The sequence below is a fragment of the Rhinolophus hipposideros genome (genome assembly GCF_964194185.1).
Source record: "Rhinolophus hipposideros genome assembly, chromosome: 23".
NCBI lineage: Eukaryota > Metazoa > Chordata > Mammalia > Chiroptera > Rhinolophidae > Rhinolophus > Rhinolophus hipposideros.
Window position 1 is genome coordinate 38,137,435 of NC_138069.1, and position 27,696 is coordinate 38,165,130.

The following is a 27,696-nucleotide window of genomic DNA, read 5'->3' on the forward strand; positions in this document are numbered from 1 at the left end:
CTTGGTTGTGGCCACAAATGATGACCGTGTGCCACCGAACGCCCAGGTCAGCGGGGGAACAGAATGACGGTAGAAGCGCCATCAGCTTGTTAGCAGTTTGACCTGAAAGTTCCCGGCAGTTTGGAATGAAGAACTGGAATTTAATCTTTCGCTATTGCCACGCAATCACTTATGTCAACACTTAAAATATATCCAGACAAGGATACAATGAATAGGTCTTAAATAACAGCCCCCTATCTTAAGGACTGTGCATTTCAGCCAATAGGAGAGGGTGAGGGGAATGGGGCTGAGCCTGAGTCATCTCTAACTGACACCTGGGCCAGGTGCTCAGACTCCCTGCACGCACTTCCTTGGCTGTAGACTAGAACCAGATGCCAGGCTCATGGGGTTCTCATCAGGATAAATGAATAAATGTAGGACAGATACCTAGGATGGAGGGCAACTCCCAGCCGACACCAAGAAATGTCCATTTTCTTCCTGCCTCCCTCTCCTCCCACCCCACCTACCCCCTCCCATCTAGGAAACAGGATGTGCTGTAGACCCCCCTTCATTCACGCTTGCCTGGAGCGCAGGTGGTTTCTAGGCACCCACAGAATTTAAGGTCTTGATAACAAGTGGAAGTGATGGAGCCCTCTCCGTCTTCCATGCTCTAAGGGTCTATGTGTGTATTAGCTCATCTAATCTGCCAGTAGCCCTGCGTATGTGAAAGACGACCATATCTACATCTTAGAAAGGGTGAAATTAAGGCAGGCAGATACCTGTCCAAGGCCACTGAGACAGTTAGTGGTAGAGCCAGCATTTGAACCCAGGCGTCTGGCTGCAAAGCCTGTGTAGCCATCCTGCTCTCTGTCCCTGGAGCCACAGGACAGTGGGGATGACACGTGCAAGCTCCATCATTCTCAGCAAAGTAGAGGGTGGGCGTGTGAAGAGGATCGGGTAGGAGCAAGGAAGCCAGCTTTCCTCACAAAAGGAGCAGAAATGCAGCTTGTACCTTAGTTATGGAGTCACGCAGCGTGAGGGCCTTATTCCCACAGAGAGGACTGAGCAGTAGAAACTCCCTCCAGAGGGGCACTGATCAGAGAAACGTCCCCAAAAAGGCTGGGGCAGTCCAAGGGCTCTCCCAGAGATACAGAGCTGAGCAAGGCCACTCCTTCTTTTAGGATACATTCATACTAAACGGAAGGAAGGGTCGAAGTCTAACACAACTGGACATTAATAAACTTACACTTATCGCCCATCTACAGGGAACTTCACACGCATTCCTTCATTTAAGCCTCACAACTCCACGAGGTAGGGAAGGTTCCCTCAGGCAAAGTGACATATCCAAGTTCCCACGGGCGCATGTGGCAGAGTTGGCTGAACATGGGTCGGCTGTCTCCCCACCTGCTCTGCCAGGCAAGAATAGGGCACTTCCCCAGGATCTATCTCTCAGGGCAACCAGATGTCTCCTTGCCCACCCTGCCCCCTTCATTCCTGCTCGCCCCAAACAGGCAGTAGGGTCAACATCCTAACCCCAGGGAGCAGGCTCGCCCAGGGGGTCAGGTTGCTGTTGGAAATTCCTTCGAGAAGAGCACGGTGTGAGGGAGGCAGACAGACGGACATCTGAGGGGTCATATTCACAGACAGACAGATGATCGCCAGGAGGAAGCCACATGCCTCACCTCCCAGGTCCTCTGAGTGGAGTGGGACACAGGCAGATGCAGTCAGGATTGTGTCCCACAGGCCTTCAGGGGCTGGGGGCCCTTCACGACAGCTGCTACAGGGCAGCCCATCTGGAAGGGCTCTTTTTGCTGAATGTTTAAGCCCTCTGACAACCCCCGGGGCTGTACCCCAGTGAGAGATACGCAGGAGAACAGGGTCCCCTTCACAGAGGATGAGTCAGGACTCCTAGAGGAACCCACTCTGCTTCCCAGGGTGATAAAGGAGGGGGGCAGCTAGCGCTGGGAAGGTGGGCGACCAACATTCCTCAGAGGGAGAGACCATGATTTTGGGTTGAAGAACAGACCCAAACACCTACCACAGCCCCGTAGCAAGAAGAGGGGCTCTCCGAGCTCCAGAGGCTTGGGCAAAAGCCCAGAAAGTGGCCCCATAAGACTGAAGGAGGCCCCAGATTGCCATGGGTGTGCAGCACCCTGACCCTCTTCTCATGGGTTCCCAGGAATCCAACAAAAGGCTCACACAGCCATTTGGGAGGCGCCAGTTGGCAGCTGTCTCTGACCCGAGGCCATTCACGAATTCCCGCTCACTCACAGTCCCCCAGATGACCTGGGGTGTTGGCCGCTGACAAGAGCCTTTCACCCAAAGACAGGTCTGTGTTTCCCTGGAGAAAAAGAAACCTGAGTCACCGGACTTCCCGGGGCGTTCTCTTGGCAGGCTTCCCCGAATAAACAAAGCTGTTAGATCTGAAGAGTGGGGGCCATAGCCTGCTGTGCTGGACGCTCCCCCAGAAACAGAGGTCCTCTCCCTGCCCCAGCAACCACCTTAGCAAGAGAGAGGCTGCCAGTGCAGGCCTCCTGGTTCTCCTGACTGCCGGGCCAGCCCATGTCAACACCTGGGACCCTTCATCTACTCAGAACACCTCTCCTGCCTGCCTTCTTTCTGATTCGGGCCACTGCACAGGGTTCCTGCCCCTCCTCCCCTCCCCTGCTTTACGCTCTGGACACACCACCACAGGAAAGCTCCAGGAGGCCTTTAGAAGCCAAGTCCAAGGGCCATGTGAGTAACTGGGCTTCCTTCTCTACCCGGGGAGCCCGGTGCAGAACCCCTCACATCCATCAGCAACCAGATCTGTGACTTTGAACAAGATATAGACTTCCCTGAGCTACAGCTTTCTCATCTGTAAAATGGGGAAACCAATACTCAGATCAAAGGCTTGTCATGGATGGACAGAATGGGCAAAGCCATGGAGGCAGAAGGCGGATTAGTGGTTGCCAGGTGCTAAAGGGAGGGAGCCGTGGGGAGGGGCTGCTTCATGCGTCTGGGGTTTCTGTTTGGGGTGACGAAAATGTTCTGGAACTAGATAGTGGCGACGATTGCACAACCTTGTGAATGAACTGCATGCCACTGAATTGTGTACTTTCAAATGGGGGTTGCCGTGGTAAATTATATGCGACGTGTACTTTACCATCATAAAAAAGAAAACACGGTAATTGTGAGATTAAATGAAATGAAAAGCGGCAGGAATGTTGACCACAGGTCCTGGTCTACTGTTCCTCACCAGATTTTAATGTCCTTCCTTGCTTCCTTCAGACCTTCGCACTGAATTGTGTACACCGTGCTCCCCCATACCTACCCAGGGCAGGTGCCTTTCTCTTTAGGTGTCTGCTCTGAGTTGCTAACGGGAGGAAGCCACGTATTTTGCATAAAGAGAGTGTCCGATTCTATCACCTCCCTTCCCACTCCCGCTGGTGACTCCGTTTGCCTGTCTTGCCAGCCTGGTCTAGCACCGCTGTACCCCAGGACTGAGTCCTGCTGGAGGGGGGGAACGTCCTCTTTGCTACCAACACTGAGAACTTCCTTCAGTATCTCTCCTCCTCACTGTCACCACAAAAGCTGTCATCCTGAAAAACTAAAATTGATCATTGCTGGGTTGGGAAGCAGTTTTCCAGGGGTCCCTCATGTCTCTTGCTTTGCTTGAACCCAGTTTTTCCATTAGTTCTCTCAACCTTGCCTGAGAGTCAGGCTGACAGGCGCAGTGATGACGCATATGACTTGGTCAGTGAACTGGGTGCCGCGATCACAAGAGACTGTGCAAAGTGGACGCCACGTGGACACAGTTTCTCACGGTTTCTCTGCCACTGGGAGGGCAGCAGCCTTGTAGCAGGGGAAGGTTTCAGTCCATCAGGGAGACACGCATCCAACAACGAGAACCTATTGATAACCCAGATTAAGTGGCAGCTGAAGCAAGTCCTGCTTACATGCACAATGTGGATGAAGGAGTGCAAAAACCAAAGCACGGGGTTTGCTAAGCAGCTCAGAGGCACCCAGCAGCTGTCTTGGGCTTCCCAGAGCTCTGTCCGTTTAATTTACGGCCACTGTTTACCCATGTTAGTTTCTCTGATTGAAGAGCAGACTGGCCATGTTACAAGGGCATCAAGATGGCAAGAGTCTGGTACTGAGGGGTCATTTTTGCAGAAGCAGAATGGACTTCACCCACGTGGGCACAATCGTTACAGATTTTAGTGCTGCGGACTTTGCATAAAAGTCAGCTAGGGCGTTTTAAATACAGACGGTTAGCTGCTACTATTGAGAAGATTTGGTTTTCTTAAGTAATCAAAGACCTGCTAAAGACAACCTAAACCACATCAAATTGTTTTGATAAAACACAGAATTTTTCTTTCTAGGCAGACAACTCGTCACAACACCCTATCAGGGGCAGACCATGGTACAGGAAAACCTTGTCTTTTAATAGAGAAAGAATCAAGCACTAATTTTGCATCGGTTTACTTTTGATATTTAAATTCACTTATTAAATTCATTCCTATCTTATTCAGTTTGACCACACATAAATTTTCCTTTCCTAAGATTTCCTTTTATAAATTGTCTACAACTTTCTTTGTCCCTTTCAGTTTGTCTCCAATTCTCTTACCCATCCAGAAATAATCAGGACAAAATTACTTTCATTTCCAGCTGGGATTGCAGGTTGGAGGGGTATCCAGATTGTCAGACAGCATTTCCCTGAAGTGCAGGTGTCAGGTAGCCTTGCTGCCCCCCCCCCGCCCCCAGGCCAGAAGAAAATCCAGAGGCTATGTCTGTCCCCTGATTCACTTGCACTCGGTGCCTTTCCCCCCTCCCCAACTGAAGGGACACGTGAGGTCCGTAAGCAGCTAACTTGGAGTCCTAAGACCTTGGTTCCAGTTCATACTGGCTCTATTGTCAGTATGAACAGTGTGACTCTGGGCACAGCTTACAAGTCTGCAAAATGAGAATCAAGGAATAAATCCTTTTTGCTTTACAGGATTATAATGCGGCTCACATCAGATAAGGCACAGGCACCTGAAAAGGCTCAGAAAAGTGCAAAGCAGTGCTCAATGTACAGCAGTATTATGACGTATTAATATCCTGTGTGCATGGTCATCAGGCACGGGGTGAGGCATATTTACTCACTCTGGCCTTTGTTTTTCTGGAACATTCTAGGAGGGTGTGTGGCCATGTGGTGTAGGAGGTAGACACCGGAGAGTAACCTGTGGGCAGTATGTCTGCATAGCTGAACACCACTGACCTCAGGTGTCCTGAGACTAGAGGTCACACCTGGGAACTAGGTGGCCTGGATGGTGTACAGGCTGCTCGGGGTTCTGGAGCAAAAGGAAAGGCTGCTTGAGACTTCTGGAGAAGAACCTGGCTTCCCTGGAAACTCCCCACTCTGGGCATTTCTTCGATTGACCTGAAATAAACGTAAGAAGAAGCTGGCACTAGATTGAAGTATGGTTTGAAGCTAGGAGATAAGAGCCCATATCATACCTACTTTAGTCACTTGTGGTCTGGCTTCTCTGACCCCCAGGTATAATCAGTCTATTAACACAATCAGCCTGCATAGAAGTACAATACAAGCCAATGCGATGAAAGCACTAACAACCTGATTGAGAAGATTAAATACAGGGTGGATGGATGGATGATAGGTAGGTAGGTAGATAGATAGATAGATAGATAGATAGATAGATAGATAGATGATGGATAGTTACTCAGATGGATGCAGGATTGGATAGATAAGTATAAACATGAGAAGATACTAACAACATCAGGAGAAAAAGAACAATTTATTGAGCATGTACAATGTGCCAGGTACAATATGCCAGGTAGTTCCAGATATGCTATCACACCTATCATTCCTGAATTCTTCCATCAACACTGTGAGAAATCATCATCTCCTTTTGTCAGACAAGGAAACTGAGGTCCGAAACTTGCCCAAAGCCATCCAGCCAGCCAGGCCTGTGTTATTTCATCTAAATCTCACTGATCCTGAGTCAGAGGACCCCCACCCCCACTCCTACCTCCAGAGCTGAACTGTCTCTGTTATTTTTGAGCCTTGGTTTACTGTGATAACATCTTGGAAATTCTGAGAAAAGCCCCCAACCACTTTCCATTCACAGAGAACCTGAAACCTGCTCCTTAGCCGTTCCTGTTCCAGCCGCCATCAAGGTTCCCAGGTGAAAGTGAAGCCTCTCAGGAGAAATCAAAGAGCCCTCTCTTTGGGTGCCTCCTCCCTACCAGCCAGCACAGAAGTGTCTGCGAGACTGGCCGGGCTCCAGGGCCACACAGAGCCACAGGCATCTATGGGGCATTTTACACGAGGCCTACCCCACCTCCTACCTCCTTTTACTTTCTGTGGCTCCATTTGCTCTCTCGCCTACTTCTCCCTGTCTTGCCACCTTCCCACCTCCAAGAGGGGCGGGGAGGGGGTGTGGGCAGGAGGTGTGGGCAGGAGTTTGGCCATGACCTCAGCAGGATAAAGAGAAGCCTCTGGGCATCTCACCACAGCCTCAGTTCTCTTCTGGGGCCCTCCATCGGACTCCCTCCCCAGGTCCCAGCTCTCTCAGGGTGCAAAGCTAAGCCCCCAGGGAATTCCTTGTGCCTTCCCATGGGGCTGGAGCCAAGAGTGAGTTTCGGGGCCACTGGCTATGGTGATGGGGAGGCTGGGGCTTAGGGAACATTGTTGAAGCACTTCTTTCAGGAGGTTCGACTGGCAGTGGAGGACGGATACTCCTAAAGGGACTTTGCCGGGAATTAAAGAATCCTCTCTGTAAGGGATGGGGGAAGGAAGGAGATAGCTAGAAATCTAAATTTCTCTCTCCCCTCTTCCCACCTCTTCCTGGGTTAGCCTGCTCAGCCTCTATCCTCCATTCATTAGACCCCTATGTTGGTTTGAAACTTCCCAGCCTGAAAAGCATGAGTTCCTGAGATCTGCAAGTCTCCTTTTGTATAGACTAGGTTTTCTGTTGATCTCCAAAATGCTCTTAAAATGCATAACCAGGAATCAGAATTTTAGAAATGGTAAAGTCCTATCTTATGGCTGGGAAGCTGGGTACTAGAAAAATGAAGTGGCTTGCCCAAGGTCATACCTACTGCTAACTCTTGTTCCATCATACCAGGATGAAGGGCGCCTCCAAATTTAGAACCTGAGACTCATGTTCCAGGCATGATGCGTGGGGTCACGCACTTTATTTTACTTTCACGGGCCTTTGATCTCAAAGGTCTTTTCTTGCTGTGGTCCGGGAGCATGGCTGACACACAACTCGGAATCAAACCCTTGGCTGCCCGCAGTCATAGCAGGAGCTGGGCGATTCCCACAGACACCCAGAATCAGCTCAGAACTCCACCTAGGGGAGGAGCTGCGGGAGGCTCCGCCCGCCATCTGCATACCCTGTCCTGCAGCTCTCGCCTTCCCACTGAGAGAGTCACTCCATCAGAGAGTGGCTGTGTGCTGGCATCCAAGAGGTAGGGGCTGAGGATGGGGAAAGTCTCGGGGACCCAGAAGACCATGTCCTGCCTGAAAGCCGGGCCTGAAGGCCCGAAGGACCTGCCCTAACACAGCCCCAGCAGCTGCCTGGTAAGGGAACTGGGGGGCCCTCCTGGCGCTTGGAGGGAGGAGAGAAAAGGAGATCCAGAAACAAGCCTGCCAGGACTGAGGGAAGGGGGCAGGGCCTGGAATTTGCTGAGCACCTACTTTGTATCAGGTCCGCATTGCCTGAAGAAATGCTGAATACTATCCCATTTTACAGTGGCGAAAACTAAACCTCAGGGAGAAGTAATACGATCTCAGAGCAAGTGGCAGAACCAAGATTAGAGCTCCTTCTGTCTAGTGCTAGAGCCACAGTGTTATCTCTGCCACCAGGGCCACACGGCAACGTCACCTTCTGTGATTTTCTTAAGGAGGACCCACGGAAATAATGCCTCTCCTCACCTCCACCTAATTTGGGCTCCATCCCTGCTTCTCAACAATGATTCCATCTATGCTGAAGTGACTGGTGGCAGGGGACAGTGCCTGACTAGCAAGGAGAGGCCTGGGGTTCACAGTGTTTGTGTGATGGAGGTTCCTGGGACGGAAGTGGAATTACCTCCGCTTCTCAGAGCTAGTCCTCGGAAAGGTGCCATCGGACACCCAGATGAACCTGAAGTCCTGTGTTGAACCCTCCCCTTCCCTTGGTGAGGCCAGTCTGAGTCCCCTCAAAATGACACTGCTGTCAGCTCAGCCCCTGGGTGGCAGCAGGGGGTTATATTGAAAAGAGCTTGCGCTTTGGGTTCTGAGTCAGTGGGGTCACTGAAGTCCCCACAAAAGACACGGAACAGGGAAGAGAATGGAAACTAATGTTACTGAATACTTTCTATTCTCATCTGTCAGATGGGAAAACTGAGGCCCTGAGAAGTGAAATGACTCAGGTGTGTCTGAATCCAAGTTCAAGCTCATTCATTCATAGGAGGAGCTCGTGAAGCCTTTGGAAAAGTGAATGATGGGATGGAGGACCTGGGAGCCACTCCACAGACCCTCTTCACGTGGTGCTGGGGTCAGGGGGATGGAAAGGGATTGGGGAGAAGGACTAAAAGGGAGAAGGTTTGAATATGGTCGTTGGTGGATTGATAATGGTTTTTCTAGAGCTGCTATTTTTGATGAGTGAGAAGGAAAGTGCTGAGGTAGAGAACATGATGGAGAGCAGAATTCTAGGAGCTCACATAAGTGCAGAGGTTCATTACTGGTTTTGTAACAGTGAAAAATGTGGACCTAACTTAGTTTTCATAAATAGGACATGTGCTCGGTAAATGTTGGTACATTGATCTCATGAACTACCTTGCAGCCATTAGAAAGAATGAGACTGACCTATGGGAACTGACATGGGACGGTGACCCTGCCATTGGGAGGGAGTGTGCGTCTTGGTGCAGTGATTAAAGGTGATGGGGTCCACTTGTCCAGATTCGATGCCATCCCTCACCTCCTAAGTAACCTGGAGACTGTTTCTTATCCTCTCTAAGCCTCAGCTTTTTCATTTGTAAAAGGAAGAGAATGGTAGTAATTACTTCAAAGAGTTGTAAGGATTCGAGGGGTTCTTAACACAGGGCAAACATGCATTAAATTCGTTTAAAAATGTTTGCTATTATTATTAAGCGAAAAAAGTAAATAGCAAAAAAAATGCATGCAACTACCCCACTTTTCATTTTCAATTTTTTTCTTCATGCAAAGATATATGTGTATATAAATACATGTGTGTGTGCATAAATAAAACTGTTGACAGTGGTTATCTTGGAGGCATGAGACTAGAGAGGAGAGGTGAGGGAGGGACTTACATTTTTTTTAATAGACTATTTTTTAAGGGAAGTTTTAGGTTCACTGCAATACTGAGCCCCCCACACAAGCCCAGCCTTCCTCACTTATCAACATTTGTTAAATCGGTGCAAGTACATTGACACACCCTTGAAACTTACACTTTTCCCTTTACTCATTTCTATCTTGTTTTCATTTCTACAATGAGCGTGTATTTTTTGCAAGTAAAATAGTGTTAGTTAGGTAATGACTGAATCATACCCAAAGCCCGAGAATGACTGGGCTCTGGGAAGTGGCCTGGTGCACAGCAGTAACCACCTAGGAGAGAGTCCACCTGGGCTCGCCTGGGAAGGGGACCCGGGTGCCGCCTAAGAGCCCCCTCTGCTGTCACCAGCATGACAGTGATGGGTCCCAGGCTTGCTGGCCTGGCTGCCTGCTTCTCTCTGACAGCAGCGCCCAGCGCTGAGGAGGCCAGGCCCCTGGGCCATCCTGCCTACCCTGACGTCCTCGCCCTGACAGTGCTCACGCAAAGCCGCTGACCGGCTTCAGAGCACCCAGGGTGGAGGTCGGGAGAGCAGCCAGTGTCCTCGGCCAGACAAAGGAGGAGAGCACTGGGCAGGGAGGTCGCCAGCCCCAGATTCAGACTTCCCTCCGACATTCACTAGCATGGTGACCTTTCCGCGAACCTGTTTCCTCACTGCCACACAGGCACACCTCGGAGATACTAAATTTGGGTCCAGACCACCTCAATAAAGCCAGTATCACAATAAAGCAAGTCCAAATCTTTTTACTGGTGGAGGGTCTTGCCTTCGATTTGTAAAAAATGCCACAACTATAAAGTGCAGTAACGCGAAGCAGGTAAGAGGAGGTATGCCTGTGCAGGGATTACCTGGCCCACCGCTTGAGGCCATTTCAAGGATCAAGTGGAACAGTCTGTGGGAAAGTACCTAATTCATTCATTGGCACATTGTCATGCAGGGTCTCAGCTCCTGTTCCCCCGCACAAGAACTCAGGATGTGGTGAGGCCAGAAAGGAACACCAACGTAGCCATAGATAGGGGGTTCACACCACTATATTCTCGCTGGCGGCTGGGTTGGAGGCACAGGAAGCAGGAGCCACATGATCCGATCAGCAATCTGCTGTCCGCTTCTCTGCCAACCAACCAACCCATTAATAGCTGCAATGCGCCACCCACTTCTCTGCCAGCCACCCAAAAACCAACCCCCTAGTGCAGCCACGGCAGTTATATCAGTGGCTAAGGCTAACCGGTAACAGCTGATGGCCATCCAATCACAGCTGACGGCCATCTACTACCTGAGCCAGCACCTTTCCGCGTGAGGCCGAGAGCCTGGAAACTGCTCTTTGGGACTCTGTCCCCACACAGAAGCCATTTCCTGTCTGCATGGCCTGCTCAGCAGGTCCAGAGACTCAGCTACAAAAGGAAACATCTGGCACGGTCAAGGGGAGTGTATAATTAGGGGTGTCCTTCCTGGCAAAGTTGGGACAAGCACGGAATGGACAGCCTCGGACAGGTGGACTTCTGCATTTCTGGTCCACCATTCTGGCTGGCAAGCCACTCTCTAAACAAGGTCTCAGCCGTTGTTTGGGTTGGATTTAAAATGTAATCCTCCAACATGAAGTCATTCCGGGAGGGCACGCAGGAAGCAGGAGCTATACCAGCAGGTGTGGAGAGAGGCTGCTCCCCACACATGTGGAAAACTGCTGCCGCTGAAGACCCACAGGATGGAGAAGCTGGGCTGAGAGGGGTGAGCCTTTGGTTGTCTGCCTCCCACCTGCCCCATCTGTTTCCCCAGGTGATTCCTACTGTGGCCTCTCTCTGCACAAGCAGCTCCTCAACATGAGAAACAGTCTCCACTTGACCTTCCTGTGTCTGACCCTCTTCACTGGAAGGTGAGCTCTGCTGCCCCACAGTGGCCTTGGTCTGAACTGCTCTTTGTACGTGCACCTGGTGGTGGTGGGGGGGCGGGCGGGGCGCTCTTCCCGTTTACCAATGGCAAGACAGACCCAGTCTATACCCCTCCCTGACACTCCAGGACAACGCAGCTTTCTGCCATTTATTCTGTCTGGAGAACCCAACCTTCCAAAATGGTCATACATGGACAAACCTCTCTTGCTTTTTGGGGAGACCCTTGGAGGGCTCCCAGATGACCACAACATGACAAATGGGTAATATAAAATGCAGTGGGAGAGGGACATTCATTCAGCAGCTGAAACTCAGGTTTCTCTTAGGGAAAGTCACTGCTGATATATGGGCATACCACACACATGCAAATCCAAGCTCACGTTTGTGCAGACACAGCTTTGTTCACACAAACGAGCGTGCACCGAAACCTGTGTTCCTTTCCAGGATGTGCAGCCAGGGGAATCGCTTTACCATGGAAGTCAACAGAAGTGACAAGCTCTCCCTGCCTGGCTTTGAGAATCTCACTGTAGGATATAACAAATTTCTCAGGCCCAATTTCGGAGGTAGGTCATCTTTTTTTTGTCCAGGACATCAATTCAAAAGGATAGGTACAGAGGAGAGTTTCAGGAGGTTTTAGCTGACCCCATTTTCTGATCTGTGGCCTGGTAAGGATTGGCAATGATGGATGAGGACAGTTGCCCATGATTTTTCACACTACCTTGGAGAAAGCACTTTGCCTCTCCACCTGCAGGATAAAGAAATACTCCTTCCCACTGAGCAGGTAACTGGAGCCTCCTAACCACCTCTCACACACTATCCCCCTTCTGCCCCCACTTCCAGTATTATCATGCAGGGAACGTGCCATGTCTCACCAGGACTATTCCACCCGGTCTCCCTGCCTTCAGCCTGCCCCCTCAAGGCTAACCTCCATGCTTCCAGCTGGATGAACTACCTGCGGGGTCCTTTGCCTGATCAGAATGCCTGCCTGCATCCCCACATCCTCAGCATGGTCCAGAGCTCTTTGCATGGCATATCAGGTCCTTCCCGCCCAGCCTCTATCTCTCTCCAGTCTCCTCTCCCCCAGCTCCTCTCCCTGTGCCTTTCCATGAGTGTGCCCCAAATGCTCCCTGACTTCCCTGGCCTCCATGCCTTTGCTGAGACCATTTATCTGCAAAGAAAGGCTTCTTCCAACTTTACTCCCTGGTGAAAAGCCAATTTTCCTTCACATCTCAGATCAAAGGCTTCTTCCTCTGAGAAGCCTCCCCTGATTTCCCTCTTCCCCCCTCCCCCCGTCCCCTTTCTTCACACTTTATTTTGAACATACCTCCAAATCACAGACATTACCTAGTGATACTGTCATTATTACTGGTCTGATGCCTGTCTCAGTCCTAGGCTGCAGCAACTGGGGGAGTCTTGCTTTATTTACCTCACTAAACCCAGCAGCAGCTCAGTGCTTAATATATAGTAAGTTGCCAATTAACGTTGTTGGCAGCAAGGAGGGAGGAAAGGAGACCAACCACACATCTCTACCCAGAGTCTCGTCTCTATTTATAAGATGCAAGATTGAACCAAAGTGGTCTCTAATGTTTCATTACAAGGAGCAGAAAGAGCCTTGGCCTTGAACAAACTTGAGTCTGTCTCCTGGCTCTCCTGCTTGGCAGGCACCTTCACTTCCTGAGCCTCCGTTTTCCTTTCTGTGACATGGGGACATGTCATCCACCTCAGAGGGAGGACTGAATGGGGTGAAGTGTGTAACCATGAAGCGTGCTACCTGTCACGTCCTCAGTTGCAGTCTATTTTCATCCATTTTCCTTCCTGCTCTTCCCTTCGAGTGATAAAATCTTCTGGTCAGATTAAGGATTAGTGAGTTAGTCCAGGTCCTCTGAGAAGCAGATACTGAGGGGATTATCTGTGTTGGACACTTATTTGAACAATATCTAAGGGAATATGGGGCGGGAAAAGAGGGAAGCTGGAGAGTTATCCGACTGCAGTACAGGCCTGACCCCGGGGGAAGGAGAGAGGGTGGGAAGGAAGGTTGGGTGGAGGTGTCTTCACAGCAGTGCCGTTCAGAGTATGTGTGGAAAAGCTACCAGGGAGCCCTCGAGCCAAAGGTCCCTTCAGAGGAGTCCCCCATCTCTGCACCTTCAAGGACAGGTCTGCCTTGTACCCTGATGGCACTCAGCCACTGGTGGGTACTGGCCTCAGAACAAATGCGGTCGTAGATTTCAGAGCCCCGCAGCTGGGGCCTCAGTCAATTACACCCCGTAGTAAGAGATCTGAGACTCATGTTCATGTCCACACAATTAGGATTTGAGGTCCTTATGTTAAGAGATCTAGGGAGGCTTCAATATCCTGTGGTTTTCCCAGGCCCACCTGACCACTAACAACAAGCACATGAGTGCACACCCCGCTTAGGTCCACCCATCAATTTCTCTGCCTCCCAATCTCCAAACAGGCCAAGACACTGGCCTTCTTATTCCCTGCTCACTGATCAACAAGATGTAGGTCCTTGGGCAAGGTGCTCATTCTGAACCTGGGGTGGGCCCAAGAGGATGTGAGTCCCAGATCCTCCTGGGGTAGAAACAGGGCAAGGGGTCCTCAGTCAAAAAACACAACCCCAAAGCCTTTCTTGTGCCTTTTGACACTTGGCCTTCCAAAAAAATCTACATTTGCGTAGCAGCCTGGAGCCCCACCGAGGGGCCGCTGTTCTTTGTGATGTCTGTCCACCCAGGTTCTAGAACCTGGTCCTTAAGAGGTCCTTAAGAGACAAGACGTCCATAGGATTTTTCAGTGACTGGGGTAGACAAAGCACAGGTTTGCAAGCAAGCTCTAGTGAACACAGCCCAGGAACTGGCTTTGACCTCTTTCCTAGGAGAAAGCCGCCCTCTGGTGGCACAGCTTTTATAACTCAAGGGGAAGAGAGCAAGCTCTGGCCCATAAAAACATCGACTGAGGCAAGTCCTGGACTAGACCACCTAGAAACAAACTAAACAAAAAACACAGTGGGGCTGGAGCTCTTGTGTGTTTTCCGTTCTCCACATGCCTCAGGGAGGGCAATAGCAGTGACCCACTGCCCACTGGGTTCCAGGCACTTAAAATAGATCCTTTAACCTTCCCAGCCCAACCCTTGTGGGTAGGCACTAGTAGCTGTATTTTACAAGTGAGAAACTGTAGCACAGAGAGGTTTAGCAATTTGCTCAAGGTCACATAGCTATGAAGGGGCTGGCATGGGATCCAAACAACATAACTGCAAGTTTCTCCATGCAGCCTTGAGGGGCAGAAAGCCACCTAGCACCACACTCCTTTAGCGCCTTCCAGAGTCTGCCCTCAGAGATCTCCCCCTTTTCTACGAGGTATTAATAACAAGTATTAACTTGATTATTTTTTAATTGTACTGGTTCCAAAACGCTATTCCCAAATCCCCACCTATAGTCTATGGCTTGGTTTCCTTCTGTTAATTAGGTGGCTTTGTCTGATTTCCACTGATTCAACGGTTTTAAGCTTCTTTTAATTCCACCTCTCCGCTTCCTGGTTAATGCATTGCCATAGTCCCCTGAGGCACCCCCACTATTTATCGCAAACAAATGCTATTGCATCTATTAACCTGGTGAGCAACGTTGTGCCTTTCCCAGAATTAGCTAGGGTTATGGAAGACAGGAGGAAAGGAAGGGAAATGCCATTTCCTAAGCGCCTATTATTCCATGACAGACATACCATGCCGGCAGCTTGTACAGATAACTATTTTTGAGCACCTTCTGGATGCCCAGCTGGGCAAGCACGCTATGTACATCTCGTCTTGCCACCACCTTGCAAAGAAGCCATCACACGCCTCATCTCTTTGCCCCTCCCACAACCCTGTGGTATCCCGTGGTATCCCCACTTACGGGAGAGAAAACTGCAGTTATGACAGATTTGGTAACTTTTCCCAGCTCACCGAGCTGGGATCACACTCACATCTTTCTGAATCTTGGGCTTTTCTTCCACATCTCCAATCTGAGGAGGAGGAAACGTCCCCGCCCTGGCCTGGCTTCTGAGAATGGGGGCTCCAAGGCCTCAGTCTCGAAAGCTCAGACTGGAACTCTCGGGGGTTTGGCCCGTCTGCCGAAATACCAGGACTGAGGCCTTATGTCTGTACACCAGACCAAGGAGGGAAGGTTCTGGAATTCTAAGTAGTTTAGGGTTCCTGAAGAGTAAAGGAAGAGGAGGGAAGTGTCAGGAGGTGAGCAAGTTCAACCAAGCGCTGTCTTGAATGCCATCTTGTGGTGAATTTACTTCACTGAGGGGGAAAAGATATCTGTGCACAAGTTCCCAATCTCCATTACGTCCCTTAATAATTAGTGCCTTGCAAGCGCCATAGGAAAAATCCTGCAGGTATGAAGTAGCAAGCACCACTAAAATACTAAAGGGTACCACTAAAAAAAAGGTACTAAATACTAAAGGGTACCACTAAAGCACCCTTTAAAATACACACCAACGAATACAGTGTGGCTTCTCTTCTATATTAGTATTAATCTAACTATATATTTGTGCACTGTTTTTCATACAAAAGGGAGGCACACACTCCACAATTGTTTCTCCTGAGAGGGGGAGGACAGAAATTCAACGTGTACTTTATATACTTCTAGAGCATTTACAATTTTCCAATAGGCAAGTATTACTTTGGCAATTTTCTAATTTAAAAAACAATTTTTTTTTAAAGATTTTATTGGGCAAATGGAACAGGACTTTATTGGGGAACAGTGTGTACTTCCAGGCTTTTTTTCCAAGTCAAGTTGTTGTCCTTTCAGTCTTAGTTGTGGAGGGCGCAGCTCAGCTCCAGGTCCAGTTGCTGTTTCTAATTGCAGGGGGCACAGCCCACCATCCCTTGGAGGAGTCGAACAGGCAACCTTGTGGTTGAGAGGATGCTCTCCAACCAACTGAACCATCCGGGAGCTCAGCTCAAGGTGCCATGTTCAATCTTAGGTGCAGGGGGTGGAGCCCACCATCCCCTGTGGGAGTTGAGGAATTGAACTGGCAACCTTGTGGTTGAGAGCCCACTGGCCCATGTGGGAATCGAACTGGCAGCCTTCGGAGTTAGGAGCACAGAGCTCTAACCGCCTGAGCCACCGGGCTGGCCCCTAAAAAAATATTTTGCTAATGTCGTGTTGGGAAACCTTCTATTAGTGTTTCTATGGAAGTTTTCCTGTTGTTGTTTTTTTCTTCAATCTTAGGAGAACCAGTTCAAATAGCTCTGACTCTGGATATTGCAAGTATTTCTAGTATTTCAGAGAGTAACATGGTAAGTGTGGCCCCTTCGTCTCCCACCCCAGGAGCCCCTCTCCTGTGTTTACTGGGGATACACTTTCTAGCTACTCAAAAACAAAACAGAGACTGACAGCCCTCCTGCACTTGAGATGGCAGAAAGTGGGGACCTATCCAAAAACTCAAGACAATGTAAAAACAGATCTTCTGGGTATCAGGAGGAAAGTGGATTCAGAGGGGAGAAATGAGGGAGTGGAGTGGGTACATTTCGTGAGGGATTGGGGCAAAGAATGAAAGTGCAGCGGGGAAGCCTGAATATCCCAAGGTCCCTCACAGAGCCAGAAACAAGCTGATGAAAACTGACAATCACGTAATTGCTTTCAACCATCCTCTCACTTAAGGGAACATGTTCCAGACAAGTTGACAGTAAGGGCAGTTTGCGTCCATGGTGGGGGGCCCACTGCTCATCCAGGGTAAATCCCAGACAACCTAAACACTTAGCTCACCATAACCTTCAACAGTTTGGTGGGGCCTTTGTGGTGGGGGATATGGTAGGCCCTGGTCACGCTCCTTGGGGGTTCCCCTTAGGTGGTGGGAGTCATCACCTAGAACACATAAGGCGCTTTGTTCTCTTACGGCTACAGGCCACTGCCCCATCTTTTCTCACCAGTGTCTACCATGGTGAGTACTCTGGACCTAAGTGGAAGTAGGAGGAAGGCCTGACCCCTTCTGATTTCAGAATCTTTCTCTCCCCATCCCGTTTTACCCGGGGTTCCCTCAGGACTACACAGCCACCATCTACCTCAGACAGCGCTGGACGGACCAGCGGCTGGTGTTTGAAGGTAACAAGAGCGTCACTCTGGATGCCCGCCTCGTGGAGTTCCTCTGGGTGCCGGACACGTACATTGTGGAGTCCAAGAAGTCCTTCCTCCATGAAGTCACGGTGGGAAACAGGCTCATCCGCCTCTTCTCCAACGGCACCGTCCTGTATGCTCTCAGGTAACTGGGCAGCTGCAGTGTCCCTGGGGGAGGGGAAACAGCTGGAAGACAAGGCAGAGTACGTCTTATGTAGGTCTGACTAGCACTCAGAAACCATGCTGAGGTCTTCCCATGCTCTTGCCTCCTGAGATCTTTGTTCCCACGACAGAAGGGCCCTCTCTCCATTCTACTGAGCATCTACTGAGCGACGGCTCTGGGCCAGGTCCTGACACAGACACAAGCCACGGAAGCCCAGGGTGATAGGGGCCCACGGAGGAGAGTAGGTTAGTGGTTTGGGTGATGTCAGAGGATGCTTTCACAGGTCTCTGAGTTAGTAAGGTAAGATGTAAGGGGGACAGCAAGAGCAAACAGAGAGGTCCATACAAGGAACTTTCCTTTCGTGGGCTCAGTGGGGTTGGCGTAGCTCCAGAATGCATCTTCACTTGTCTGAGTCGTTTTTACACAAGAATCAAAGCACAGTGCCCCATGGCCTCTGCCACCTGCAGCCAAGGGCTCCCCTTTGCCTCTTCCCCAAATCCCTGAGGCCAAAATTTCCTCGCACCCAGCTGTTCATCAAGCCACTCCTTGGCTGGAACAGGAAAGGTGCCCCCTAGGTGCTGCATGAGGTTGGACACAGGGAGGCGCCTCGTTGCTTATGAAAGGTCTCTGCAAGGGCTGTGCAGACCTAAGGTTCCCAGAGGCCTTGGGGAGAAGCCCAGAACCAAATATTCATGGGGCTAATCTTTAATGCCAACTAAGGGGCTGAAGTTATAAAACAAAGACTGAGTTAACCAATAAATGAATTTCTGGATTATTCTTCTGACACTCTTTAGCTGCACTGAATTTTGCAAAGACTAGCCAAAACCCCAAGTCCTCTTTCAAGAAGCCTAACTAGACCTCTCCCTTGAACCCAACTCCAATCAACATTCATGTCCCCCTTCCACATGCTCCCACAGTATGTACACTTGCATGTGTGTATGCATATACGTGTGTTTGTGTGTATTATGGCACATGACACAATCTGTTGTGTACAATGGATGAGGGTAATATCCTGGCTCTAGAGTCAGATTGGAGACAAGACCTTGCTCTGTGACTTTAGGCAAGCTTTGACTCACTGAGCCTCAGTTTCCTCAGCAGCTAAAGGAGAATAATAATATTTCCTACCTCAGAAAGCAGTTACAGAAATTCAAAGACATAATGCACACAAAGCACTGAGCCCAGGGACTGCTCGCAGTAAGCCCTTGGTAAGTAACAGCTGTCGTTAGTCTCTGTCCTCTGAAAGGAGGTGAGTTTCCTATAGGTGGCACCATGCTGTAATCATTTCCACTTTCCCCAAGCACCCAGCTTAATAAATAAAGGTGCCTAATAAAACTGTGTGCCACTGAAGAAAAAGGAAGATAAAGGTCTGCCAATTGAAATCTCCACTATCAGGGCTTAACTGACGTTTAATCGAACGTCTCTGGGTGTTGGTCCTTAATCGCCACGACGTCTGACCGTAGTGACAGTGATCTCTGTTCTACCTCCTCACGGTTTGTCATGAGGGTTAAAATTTAAAATCGATGTGAAAGCATCTCAAAGAAGCCAATGAGTGATTCTGTTTTGCAATATCATAAGTTTGCTTCTGAATTAGCAACATTCCAGCTTCCTCCATTCTGGACCCCAGCTTTAACTGCATCTCACAGGGAGTGCTTAGCACAGAAAGCCTCAGGAATGCAGGCTCCCAGTCACACATTCACGGTCGGGGGCAGGGTGAAGGCCTGCCTGGAGGCGCCCTTACAAGGGAATGCAAGCCTTCTATAAGCATCCTTATCACGCTGAGGATGAACCCGATTTTCCTTTCTTAGAATCACGACGACGGTTGCCTGTAACATGGACCTGTCTAAATACCCCATGGACACACAGACATGCCAGTTGCAACTGGAAAGCTGTGAGTATATATCCCGCAGCCCCCTGAGATGATTTTCCCGAGTGACTCAGATCTGTGTATTCATGAACAGCAGCCTAGACATTGCGGCCTTTCTTTTCCTGATGTTGATTATGACAGATTCGGCCCTTCTGACTGTATGTCCAGAGAGATTTAGAGACCGCTCAAAGACAAATTTTCCAAAATTTCATTTTTGGGAGAGGACCATTGTGCATTGGCACCAAATATTTCCACCAAAGAGCGGACAAGACAGCCAAGGAAATGGCAGTCAATAGGACTAGGAGTTGGACTCAGAATCTGCTAAGGCCTGGAAACCAGAAAGAACGCAGCAGAGATCAGAAACTGCAAACATACAAAGCAATCATTGACATTTACCGCACAACTGCTTCCAACTTCTAAAAGCAATTGCTTGATATATATAAAGCTTAACACAGTAATACCAGTAAGTGGGCATCTGAACGGCAATCTGGGATTTGCTTATAATGAAGAACAAGCATTTACTCTAAGTTGATGTGTGTCAACTGGCACGGCTGAACAATAGCGATTGTCCTTGGTAAACTACTGTGCAATGCTCACCAAACTTGGGGAAGTGGTACCTGTGACAGGTGTCCTGAGAAAACAGTGCCACCCATAGGAGTCCTTAAAGAATCAAGGCACAGCTTACCTAAGTAGGAAAATGTAGAGCCAAGTGCTGGAGACCAGTGGGCATTTCTCACATGAGGACACAAGTGGCCACCATTTAAGAAGCACAACCATTATAAGGCAGCAGTCATTTTTTTCAGAGGCAGACATTTAATTAAAGACTCAGACGGGCAGATTAATTACCTTATTGATTAAATGCATGCAAAACCTTCTTGAAGCAGTACAGCTGCTGGGGGCAGAATAAAACTTGAGGTTATCAAAATGAGAACTCATTTTCAGCCCCACATGGCAAAAGTAATTGCCCTCCATGTGTAGCTGTTCTCATCTCAAATCCCAGGGGTGAGATTCTCCTGGAAACTTCAGCACACTGCTTGCACAAATACCATCCCCAATGAGCAGAGGAAGCTTTCACTGAATGTTTATTAGCAGTTATTTGGGTACAGAAACCTCAGCAAGCGTGTTTTTTTTCCTGAACGCCTTTCCTACAGAAGAACTGACATCACCCCACAAAGCAGTGTCCAAGCAGGAGGTTGTACGACTCACTTTTTTAGATATTTTTTATTTCTTTGGCATCCAACACCTATTTGGACAGCTAATTCCAGTAAATGTGGGGGTGCTTCTAAGAGAAAGGCCACAGATAGCTTTGATCTGGGAATCCTTTAGGAGCTCATGACTACTTCTCTGCCCTTTAAAGCAGAGATTTAAAGGTGTCCGCTGCTGGACAGTGAACACCATAAACTGAGATTCCTCAAAGGATGAGTCCCAACGCTGGCGTCCTCTTCCCAGGAACCTGGGAAAACGTTTAAGATCACAGGTACCGGAACCACTGGGCTTTTCCCATCACTGGCTGTGTAACTTTGGGTGAATAGGCCTAACTTCTCTGGACCTCAGCTTCCTCATCAGTAAAATAGGAAAAATAATAGTATCTGACACAAGGAGTTATTTTTTTAAACAGCCTTATTGAGGCAAATTTGCATAGCATAAAATGTACCCATTTGAAGTGTACTAGTCAAAGATGTTTGGTAACTGGACTGAGTTGTGCAGCCGTTGCCGTGTTTTATTGCTAGGACATTCCCATCACCCAAAGAGACCCGTCTGCTCATTTACAGTCGCTCCCATTGCCACCACCAGCCCCCAGGCAACCGCTAACCTACTTTCTGTTTCTGTGAGTTTGCCTTTTCTGGATATTTCCTATACATGGGATCGATACAGTATGTGGTCTCTTGTATCTGGTCTCTTTAACGGAAGCATAGTGTTTTCGAGGTCCTTTCATGCTGCATGTGTCAGTGCTTCATTCCTGTTTATTGCTTCATTCCTTGATAGTCCATACATAGGATACAAGCTATACAGTGTCTCTGGCTGGTTTTCACCTTTTAGCTATTGTGAGCACAGCGGCTATGAACATTTGTGCACAAGTCTTTTTGTGGACATGATTTGATTTCTCTTGGGCAGGTGTTTAGGAGTGAAGGCTGGGTTAAATGGTAAATTATATATGTGTGTGTATATTATATACTATATATATTACATACATATATATTACATGTGTATCTCAACAGTAAGATCTATCTCAATTTCAGAAACTGTAAAAAAATAATGAAGAAAAAAGAAATGTTTACCTTGCAAGTTGGTGAGAACATTGGAGCCATAATGTGTAAAGGACCTAACATAAATGTTTAATAAAAGGCAGCTATTATTGTTATTATCAACTATATTAGTAAAAGTGCTTTGAGATTTGTCAAATGCCTATGTTTACAGACATCAATAACGTGGCAGCTGCTGGTGTTTAGGTCTTGTTTTTGCATGTATGCCAGTGTGGAAATACGAACAGATCGATTATAAAGTCCCCGAGAACACTGTCAGAGCGGTCAGATGGTCCTGAAAGGCACAGATATGTGTCCAAAAATTATTTAGATAAGGAGGGCGGCTTATCATCTACCAGGTCTGTACAATGCTTACCATAGAATCAGTTCTCTACTGCAGGCAAATAGCCCCAGCGGCCATCTCATCCTGAGCGGACACTGCACTTACACTTGAAAAATCGTGCCAAGTTTTACATGGGCTCATCCAAGGACTCAGCGCCATCACAAGAGAGCTCCTGCCGCCTCCGTAGTGTAGCATTTTCCAGACCAGTTCAATCTGCTACCTCGTCGCACTGACCAGCGCTCTGTTTGACTTGCCAGGGGGTTACGATGGCAATGACGTGCAGTTCAGCTGGCTGAGAGGCAACGACTCTGTGCGCGGCCTGGAAAACCTGCGGCTTGCTCAGTATACCATCCAGAAGTATTTCACCTTAGTCACCAGATCGCAACAGGAAACAGGTAACTCGCTGGACAAATTGTACAAAAGCTGAAGAACCAGGTTGCGTTCTAAGTCAGAAATATCATTTGTTCTCTCCTTTATCCCTTGGGGGCCCAGGAACCCCTTTGCAGGGTGGTGGGGCAACAGTGTCTGGGCCTGGCACTTTCACCTGCTCCACACCCAGGACTGCGACGGCCCCAAGAGACTCACAGTCTAGTAGTGAGGTTGATGGCAAGGAAACCAGAAGTTACGGGATACTGCAGGAAGACTATGATAGAGAAAGACACAAGAATAGGATCACGGTGGGGGGCATCAGCACCCCTATAAACCCCACTCTACACAAGAACATTTTCTTTCGGTGAAACTATAAAGACAGTTCACGATTAAATAGGTGTTGGTGAAGAGCAGAATAGCAGATGGCTTAATGTGAATATAGCTGAATTAAACACCCCACAGGGAAACCACTCTGCTGAGCAGACATGGTTTCCTATCTCGTTTACCCTATCAGGAAATTATACGCGATTGGTCCTGCAATTTGAGCTTCGGAGGAATGTCCTGTATTTCATTTTGGAAACCTATGTTCCTTCTACTTTCTTGGTGGTGTTATCCTGGGTTTCGTTTTGGATCTCTCTAGATTCTGTTCCTGCAAGGACCTGCATTGGTAAGTTTTCTAAGGAGTTTTCTAAGAACTGGGTTATCAGGTCCTTCTGGTTTTTTTCTTTCCTTTTACCATTGTTTTCATTGATATTCAAAGGGCAATTTCAGGAGTTGGTTTCTTAAGAGACTCTTTTACAGAGAGAAAGAGACAGAGAGACACAAAGAGAGATTACTTTAGAAGTAGTGCATTTTTAAACTTATGCTTTACAGTGACAGGTAAGGGAGAATTGTGATGAGAGGGGTTATGAAGTTATTTTGCAGGCTGAACACCCCCTTTGAATGAGAAGACAGAAGGCAAAACATTCAGAAAACCGTATCGTTCATATCTGTACAAAATGGATAAATTAACCCTCTTCCAGATTTTTCAAAATGAGCTACATTCCATTTCTGAATCCTGTTCCCCCCTTGCCGAGTCCTGGATGGAGAGTCTACCAGGTGAAGGTAGAAGGGTCACTGGCCACTGACGTGGGGACAATGCCAACCTGTTTTCCCAGGAGTCACCACCGTATTGTCAATGACCACACTGATGATTGGGGCCCGTACCTCTCTTCCCAACACCAACTGCTTCATAAAGGCCATCGACGTGTACCTGGGGATCTGCTTTAGCTTCGTGTTTGGGGCCTTACTGGAATACGCGGTTGCCCACTACAGCTCCTTACAGCAGATGGCAGCCAAAGATAGGGTAAGAAGCGTGAGTATCCTGTATGTGATTTCCTCACTGTGCTACGTGCTGGTCTGCAGAGATGACCCAGACGTGGTTCCTGCCCTTGCCCCGTGATTCACTTTGCTCCACTGATTCTCATCCTTGTTCAGGGGGAAGCTTCTGGAAGTCATGACTTCCTTTTGAAAAAGACTGTTCTTTTTGGCAAAGACAATGAGATACGAATACGCTTAATTTTCCAGCAGAAAATAACTATGTTATCTGTATACAATACTAAGTCAAAACTACAAGAACAGGCATCCATGAAAAACCCAATGTCAAACCAAACATGATCAGCTGCTTACAAGTTTCAGATTAATATGTATTTACTATGCAATTCTTGTGTCGCATTCTTGTTTCCTTAAATTATGGTTTACTGGAAAAGGTATGAAAAAAAATCAAAGTATGGTTAACTTCTGGATTAGCATTATTTTTCTGCTAACTGGAAAGCTGCCATTATCTGATTTAGCAGCGAAACACCAGGGTCCGGCTCTCAGAATAATAACAATGATTGTTATCTATTGAGTGCTTACACGTGCCAGACACAGGAACAAGCCCTTTGCAAATATTATATTATTTAAAATGCTTATAACAACCCAGCAAGACTATTTCCATTTTTCTAGTTGTGGAATCTGAAGTACAGGAAGGGTAAATGACTTTTCTCAGGGGACACAGATAGTGAAGAGGTAGAGCTGAGATTTGAACCCCAATCTGCTTGGCTCCAAAGCCCAGCACTTATCTGTTACTCCCACTTGGGGTGGGCAATGGGCTATGCTCGTAATGATTGTTCTCTGTAGGCCCACGGAACCCTGGGATTCTTTGGAAGCCCGATTTGATAGACTTTGGCATACGAAAATTCATGCTAACAAACAAACAACAACAAAAAAAGATAGGGATCTCATACAGAGGAGATACTCACCTTCAGCAAAGTGCCAGTACTGCAGGGGGTCTAATGTGAGAAAATGAGGGATCAAAAGATCCCAAAGACCTTTTCCCTTGTGTTTGATTGCTGTGAACAATGTTTCACACAGTTGTATCACTCAAGTACCAAAGACAAATGATCATAGGTGCCAGCCAAAGAAGAATATGGATTTCATTTATTTTATGCCCTGTAGGTTTCCTTAAGGGGACAACAATTAATTACCAAAAAAAAAATTAAATTAAAAAATATCCGGATTTGGTACATTGGCAAAAAGGGAATTGGAGAATTTCTGAGATCTTTTACTGAAGACACCAGAAAACCCTTCTTTTGCCATGTGTGCAATAGTAGCTTCACAAAAGAGTACTTGCTGTGTGCCAAAGCACTGATCAGCAGCCCCTCAAATAGGTACCATTAGTATTCTGATTTTACTGGTTAGTATCCTGCCACTCAGAGAGGTCAGGTAACTCATCCAAGACTCCACGTCTAGTACGTGGTTTGCCCAAGGATCCCAATCACACTCTCTCTGACTTCACTACGCTCCCCACATCTTATGTCACCCCAGCCATGTGGGAGAGCGCCCACTCCCTGGAATGTCAGGGAGTATCACTATGTCTGTGCAGCAAAGACGTGGAGACACTGCTGATTTCTATTATCCTTCCATCAATTACTCCCTCCTCCCTTGAATAGATTGGAATTCATCACACACCTGCTCAATGCTTTACATCGTTTGTACCATTTAATCTTCCCATCAGTCTCATGAGGTAGGTATTAATATCATCACCATTTTGCAGATAAGGAAGTCAAGATTTAAAGGGAGTAGGTGACTAAAATTTCACAGCAGTGAGACAGAATGGGATTTGAACCCAGGTCAGCTAACTTCAAAGCCTGAGAAGTAGCATTTAGCACACAGCTCTGCTTATCTAATCTGTGCCGTGGTTCATCTTCCCATTATGCAGGCTGATGACCTATAGGGACTGTGCCTAGCAGTAGGATAACAGGGCTGCCAAGTCTGGCTTCGTGGACAGTTTCTGAGTCTCTCCATTAAACCGATTTACTCAATACTTAGGCCTCACAACATATAAATACCCACTTATTAATTTCGGGGAGTCAAGTCTTTCAGCTAACTACGCTGTCTATGAACTAGGGCATGCCGAAGGATGTGGAAGAACTGAACCTCACTAACATCATCAACAGCTCCATCTCCAGCCTGAAACGGAAGATCAGCTTTGCTACCATTGAAATCTCTGGGGATAACCTTGACTACAGCAACTTGACTATGAAAACCAGTGACAAGTTCAAGTTTGTCTTTCGAGATAAGATGGGCAGGATTGTGGACTACTTCACAATTCAAAACCCCAGTAATGTTGATCGATATTCCAAGCTCCTATTTCCTTTGATTTTTATGCTAGCCAATGTATTCTACTGGGCATACTACATGTATTTTTAAGAGTATGTAGAATTGTTTGCATGCCGTAGGTCTTCAACAAAACAAGGGAATGATGTAAATTCCCGAGTGTGCACCCTAACCCAATGACGTTACAAATGACTAAAGTAACAATTTAGCACTTTTCCTCAAAGGATGGACCCCCAACCATTATTTAAGCTGTATAGAAGTCCTAGCAGTACAGAGTCTTGTAATAGAAACATCAATCCATTCCTTTTTTATTTTTACAAAAGACATCCCCATGGATTCCTGATTACAAACCTACTCAGGGTTGGCTGACTGCTCAGTGGCTCCCCGGTCTGCATTTACCTCATATAGAAAATGAGAAAGAGGCCATTACATGTATTGAGTAACCCTCGAGTATCAGGGGTTGTTTCTAAATTAATCATACATGCTATTTATTAAATCTCTGCAGTGCTTACAAAATGCATTGTTGCCTATTTAGGGAGCAACATTTTCTAATTTTTGTTTTTGATTAAAATGAAATGTGGGCCTAAGTCCATTCACTAGAAGTCACTGTACTAACTCTATACCAAGATGCATTTTTATACAGTACTTAATACCACAGCAGAACCATTCCCAAATCCCAATAAGTCCTACCATCGAAAAGGCAAACGTAAGTGAAGAAAATTGTAGTGGCTCCATAATCTCAGTTTGGATTCCCCAAACTGGAAGGGCTCTGGGCGTTAATTTCCCATTTTACATGCTTGATCCTTTTGGTATTACACTCACGCCAATCCTAAACAGTGCTGACACCTTTTCCCCATATCAGGAAATGAAACGGATGATTGTTTTGCTCTTTTACTTATTCTAGGAGTCTCCATATGGACGGTTGCCACCAAGACTAGCAGCATCGAGTCCGTTTCTATCTGCTACTCTTTCCCAGCAGCAGACCCCCTGCATCCTTCCAAGAGGAGCTTTTATCTCAATGCTCTAATGACCAGGAATGATGCCTTTAGATAACGAGCTACATTTCCCAGGAACAAGTGGCTCAGCACTAGTAAGCTTGGCCACGCTCATGTCCCTGACCTTCCAAGTTGGACTGCTTTGAGTGGCTCATCCTGCACGTGCAGGAGAATGTTGGCCCTCTGTCCTGAACTTTCTGAGTTAGCAGTGGGACTTGAATCAGAACCTACACTGAGGCTGCAGGTCAGCTGTCTTTTCCAAGTCCAGCCACTCTCACCCTAAAATAAGAAGCACAAACGTGCGTCTGTCCTCGCTCCTTGACCAAGCTCGGCCAACAGCACTGTAAGAGGTGATGTGTGATGGTGCCATGATAAAGCCTTCCAGTTCCACCTCAAGCACTTAAAGAATCTTGCTGTCTTTAATTCTTTAGCTTCCTTTTCTAATAAATGTATGTCTTTAAGCTTCCTTCCAGAAATAAACCAGGGCTTTGTAAGATCATCTTTCCTCTATCACCCCCCGTACCACAGGTTCTCATTCTTTTTCCCATTATGATACTTCTCACAATTCAGTTTCTATGGGTTTGATCACTTCCGCCTTCAACAAAATGTTTCTTATGGGAATGGAGGGATTAAACGAAGTGGAATGTGGTTGTATGGTTCAAATATATTTGTGATTTAAAAAAATAGGTTCAAAAGAAAATATCTTCTCTGAAACCCCCTTGAAGCATTATAAAAAGAAAACTGTAAATCTATGAAAAACTGTGAAATAAATATAGCATATTAGCTACCCACCAAATCAAGTGGTCAT

At 47.6% G+C, this 27,696-nt stretch overlaps 1 protein-coding gene across 3 annotated transcripts; it reads left to right on the forward strand.

Annotated features, from left to right (window-relative positions):
* Positions 1-2,451: 2,451 nt before the first annotated feature.
* On the forward strand, positions 2,452-27,681 carry GABRP (gamma-aminobutyric acid type A receptor subunit pi). 3 transcript variants are annotated; one of them, XM_081036067.1, is made up of 11 exons: positions 2,452-2,715; positions 11,068-11,164; positions 11,622-11,740; positions 16,388-16,455; positions 17,200-17,417; positions 19,241-19,323; positions 22,143-22,280; positions 22,769-22,921; positions 23,412-23,599; positions 25,684-25,897; positions 26,798-27,680. In XM_081036067.1, the coding sequence occupies exons 2-11, from the start codon at positions 11,112-11,114 to the stop codon at positions 26,944-26,946; spliced, it is 1,383 nt and encodes a 460-aa protein (XP_080892193.1). In that variant the 5' UTR covers positions 2,452-2,715; positions 11,068-11,111; the 3' UTR covers positions 26,947-27,680. The 3 variants fall into 3 exon arrangements, with proteins under 3 accessions (XP_080892193.1, XP_080892192.1, XP_080892191.1); XM_081036066.1 differs by lacking the exon at positions 2,452-2,715 and adding an exon at positions 7,385-7,546 and having other exon boundaries at positions 26,798-27,681; XM_081036065.1 differs by lacking the exon at positions 2,452-2,715 and adding an exon at positions 7,397-7,546 and having other exon boundaries at positions 23,412-23,608.
* Positions 27,682-27,696: the final 15 nt, after the last annotated feature.

Bases quoted from the DNA above. Each gene is read 5' to 3' on its own strand.
- GABRP (XM_081036065.1), top strand. From the start codon at position 11,112: ATGAGAAACAGTCTCCACTTGACCTTCCTGTGTCTGACCCTCTTCACT. The intron at 22,281-22,768 runs GTAACTCGCTGG...TTACCCTATCAG, and splicing joins CAGATCGCAACAGGAAACAG to GAAATTATACGCGATTGGTC. The intron at 22,922-23,411 runs GTAAGTTTTCTA...CTGTTTTCCCAG, and splicing joins TCCTGCAAGGACCTGCATTG to GAGTCACCACCGTATTGTCA.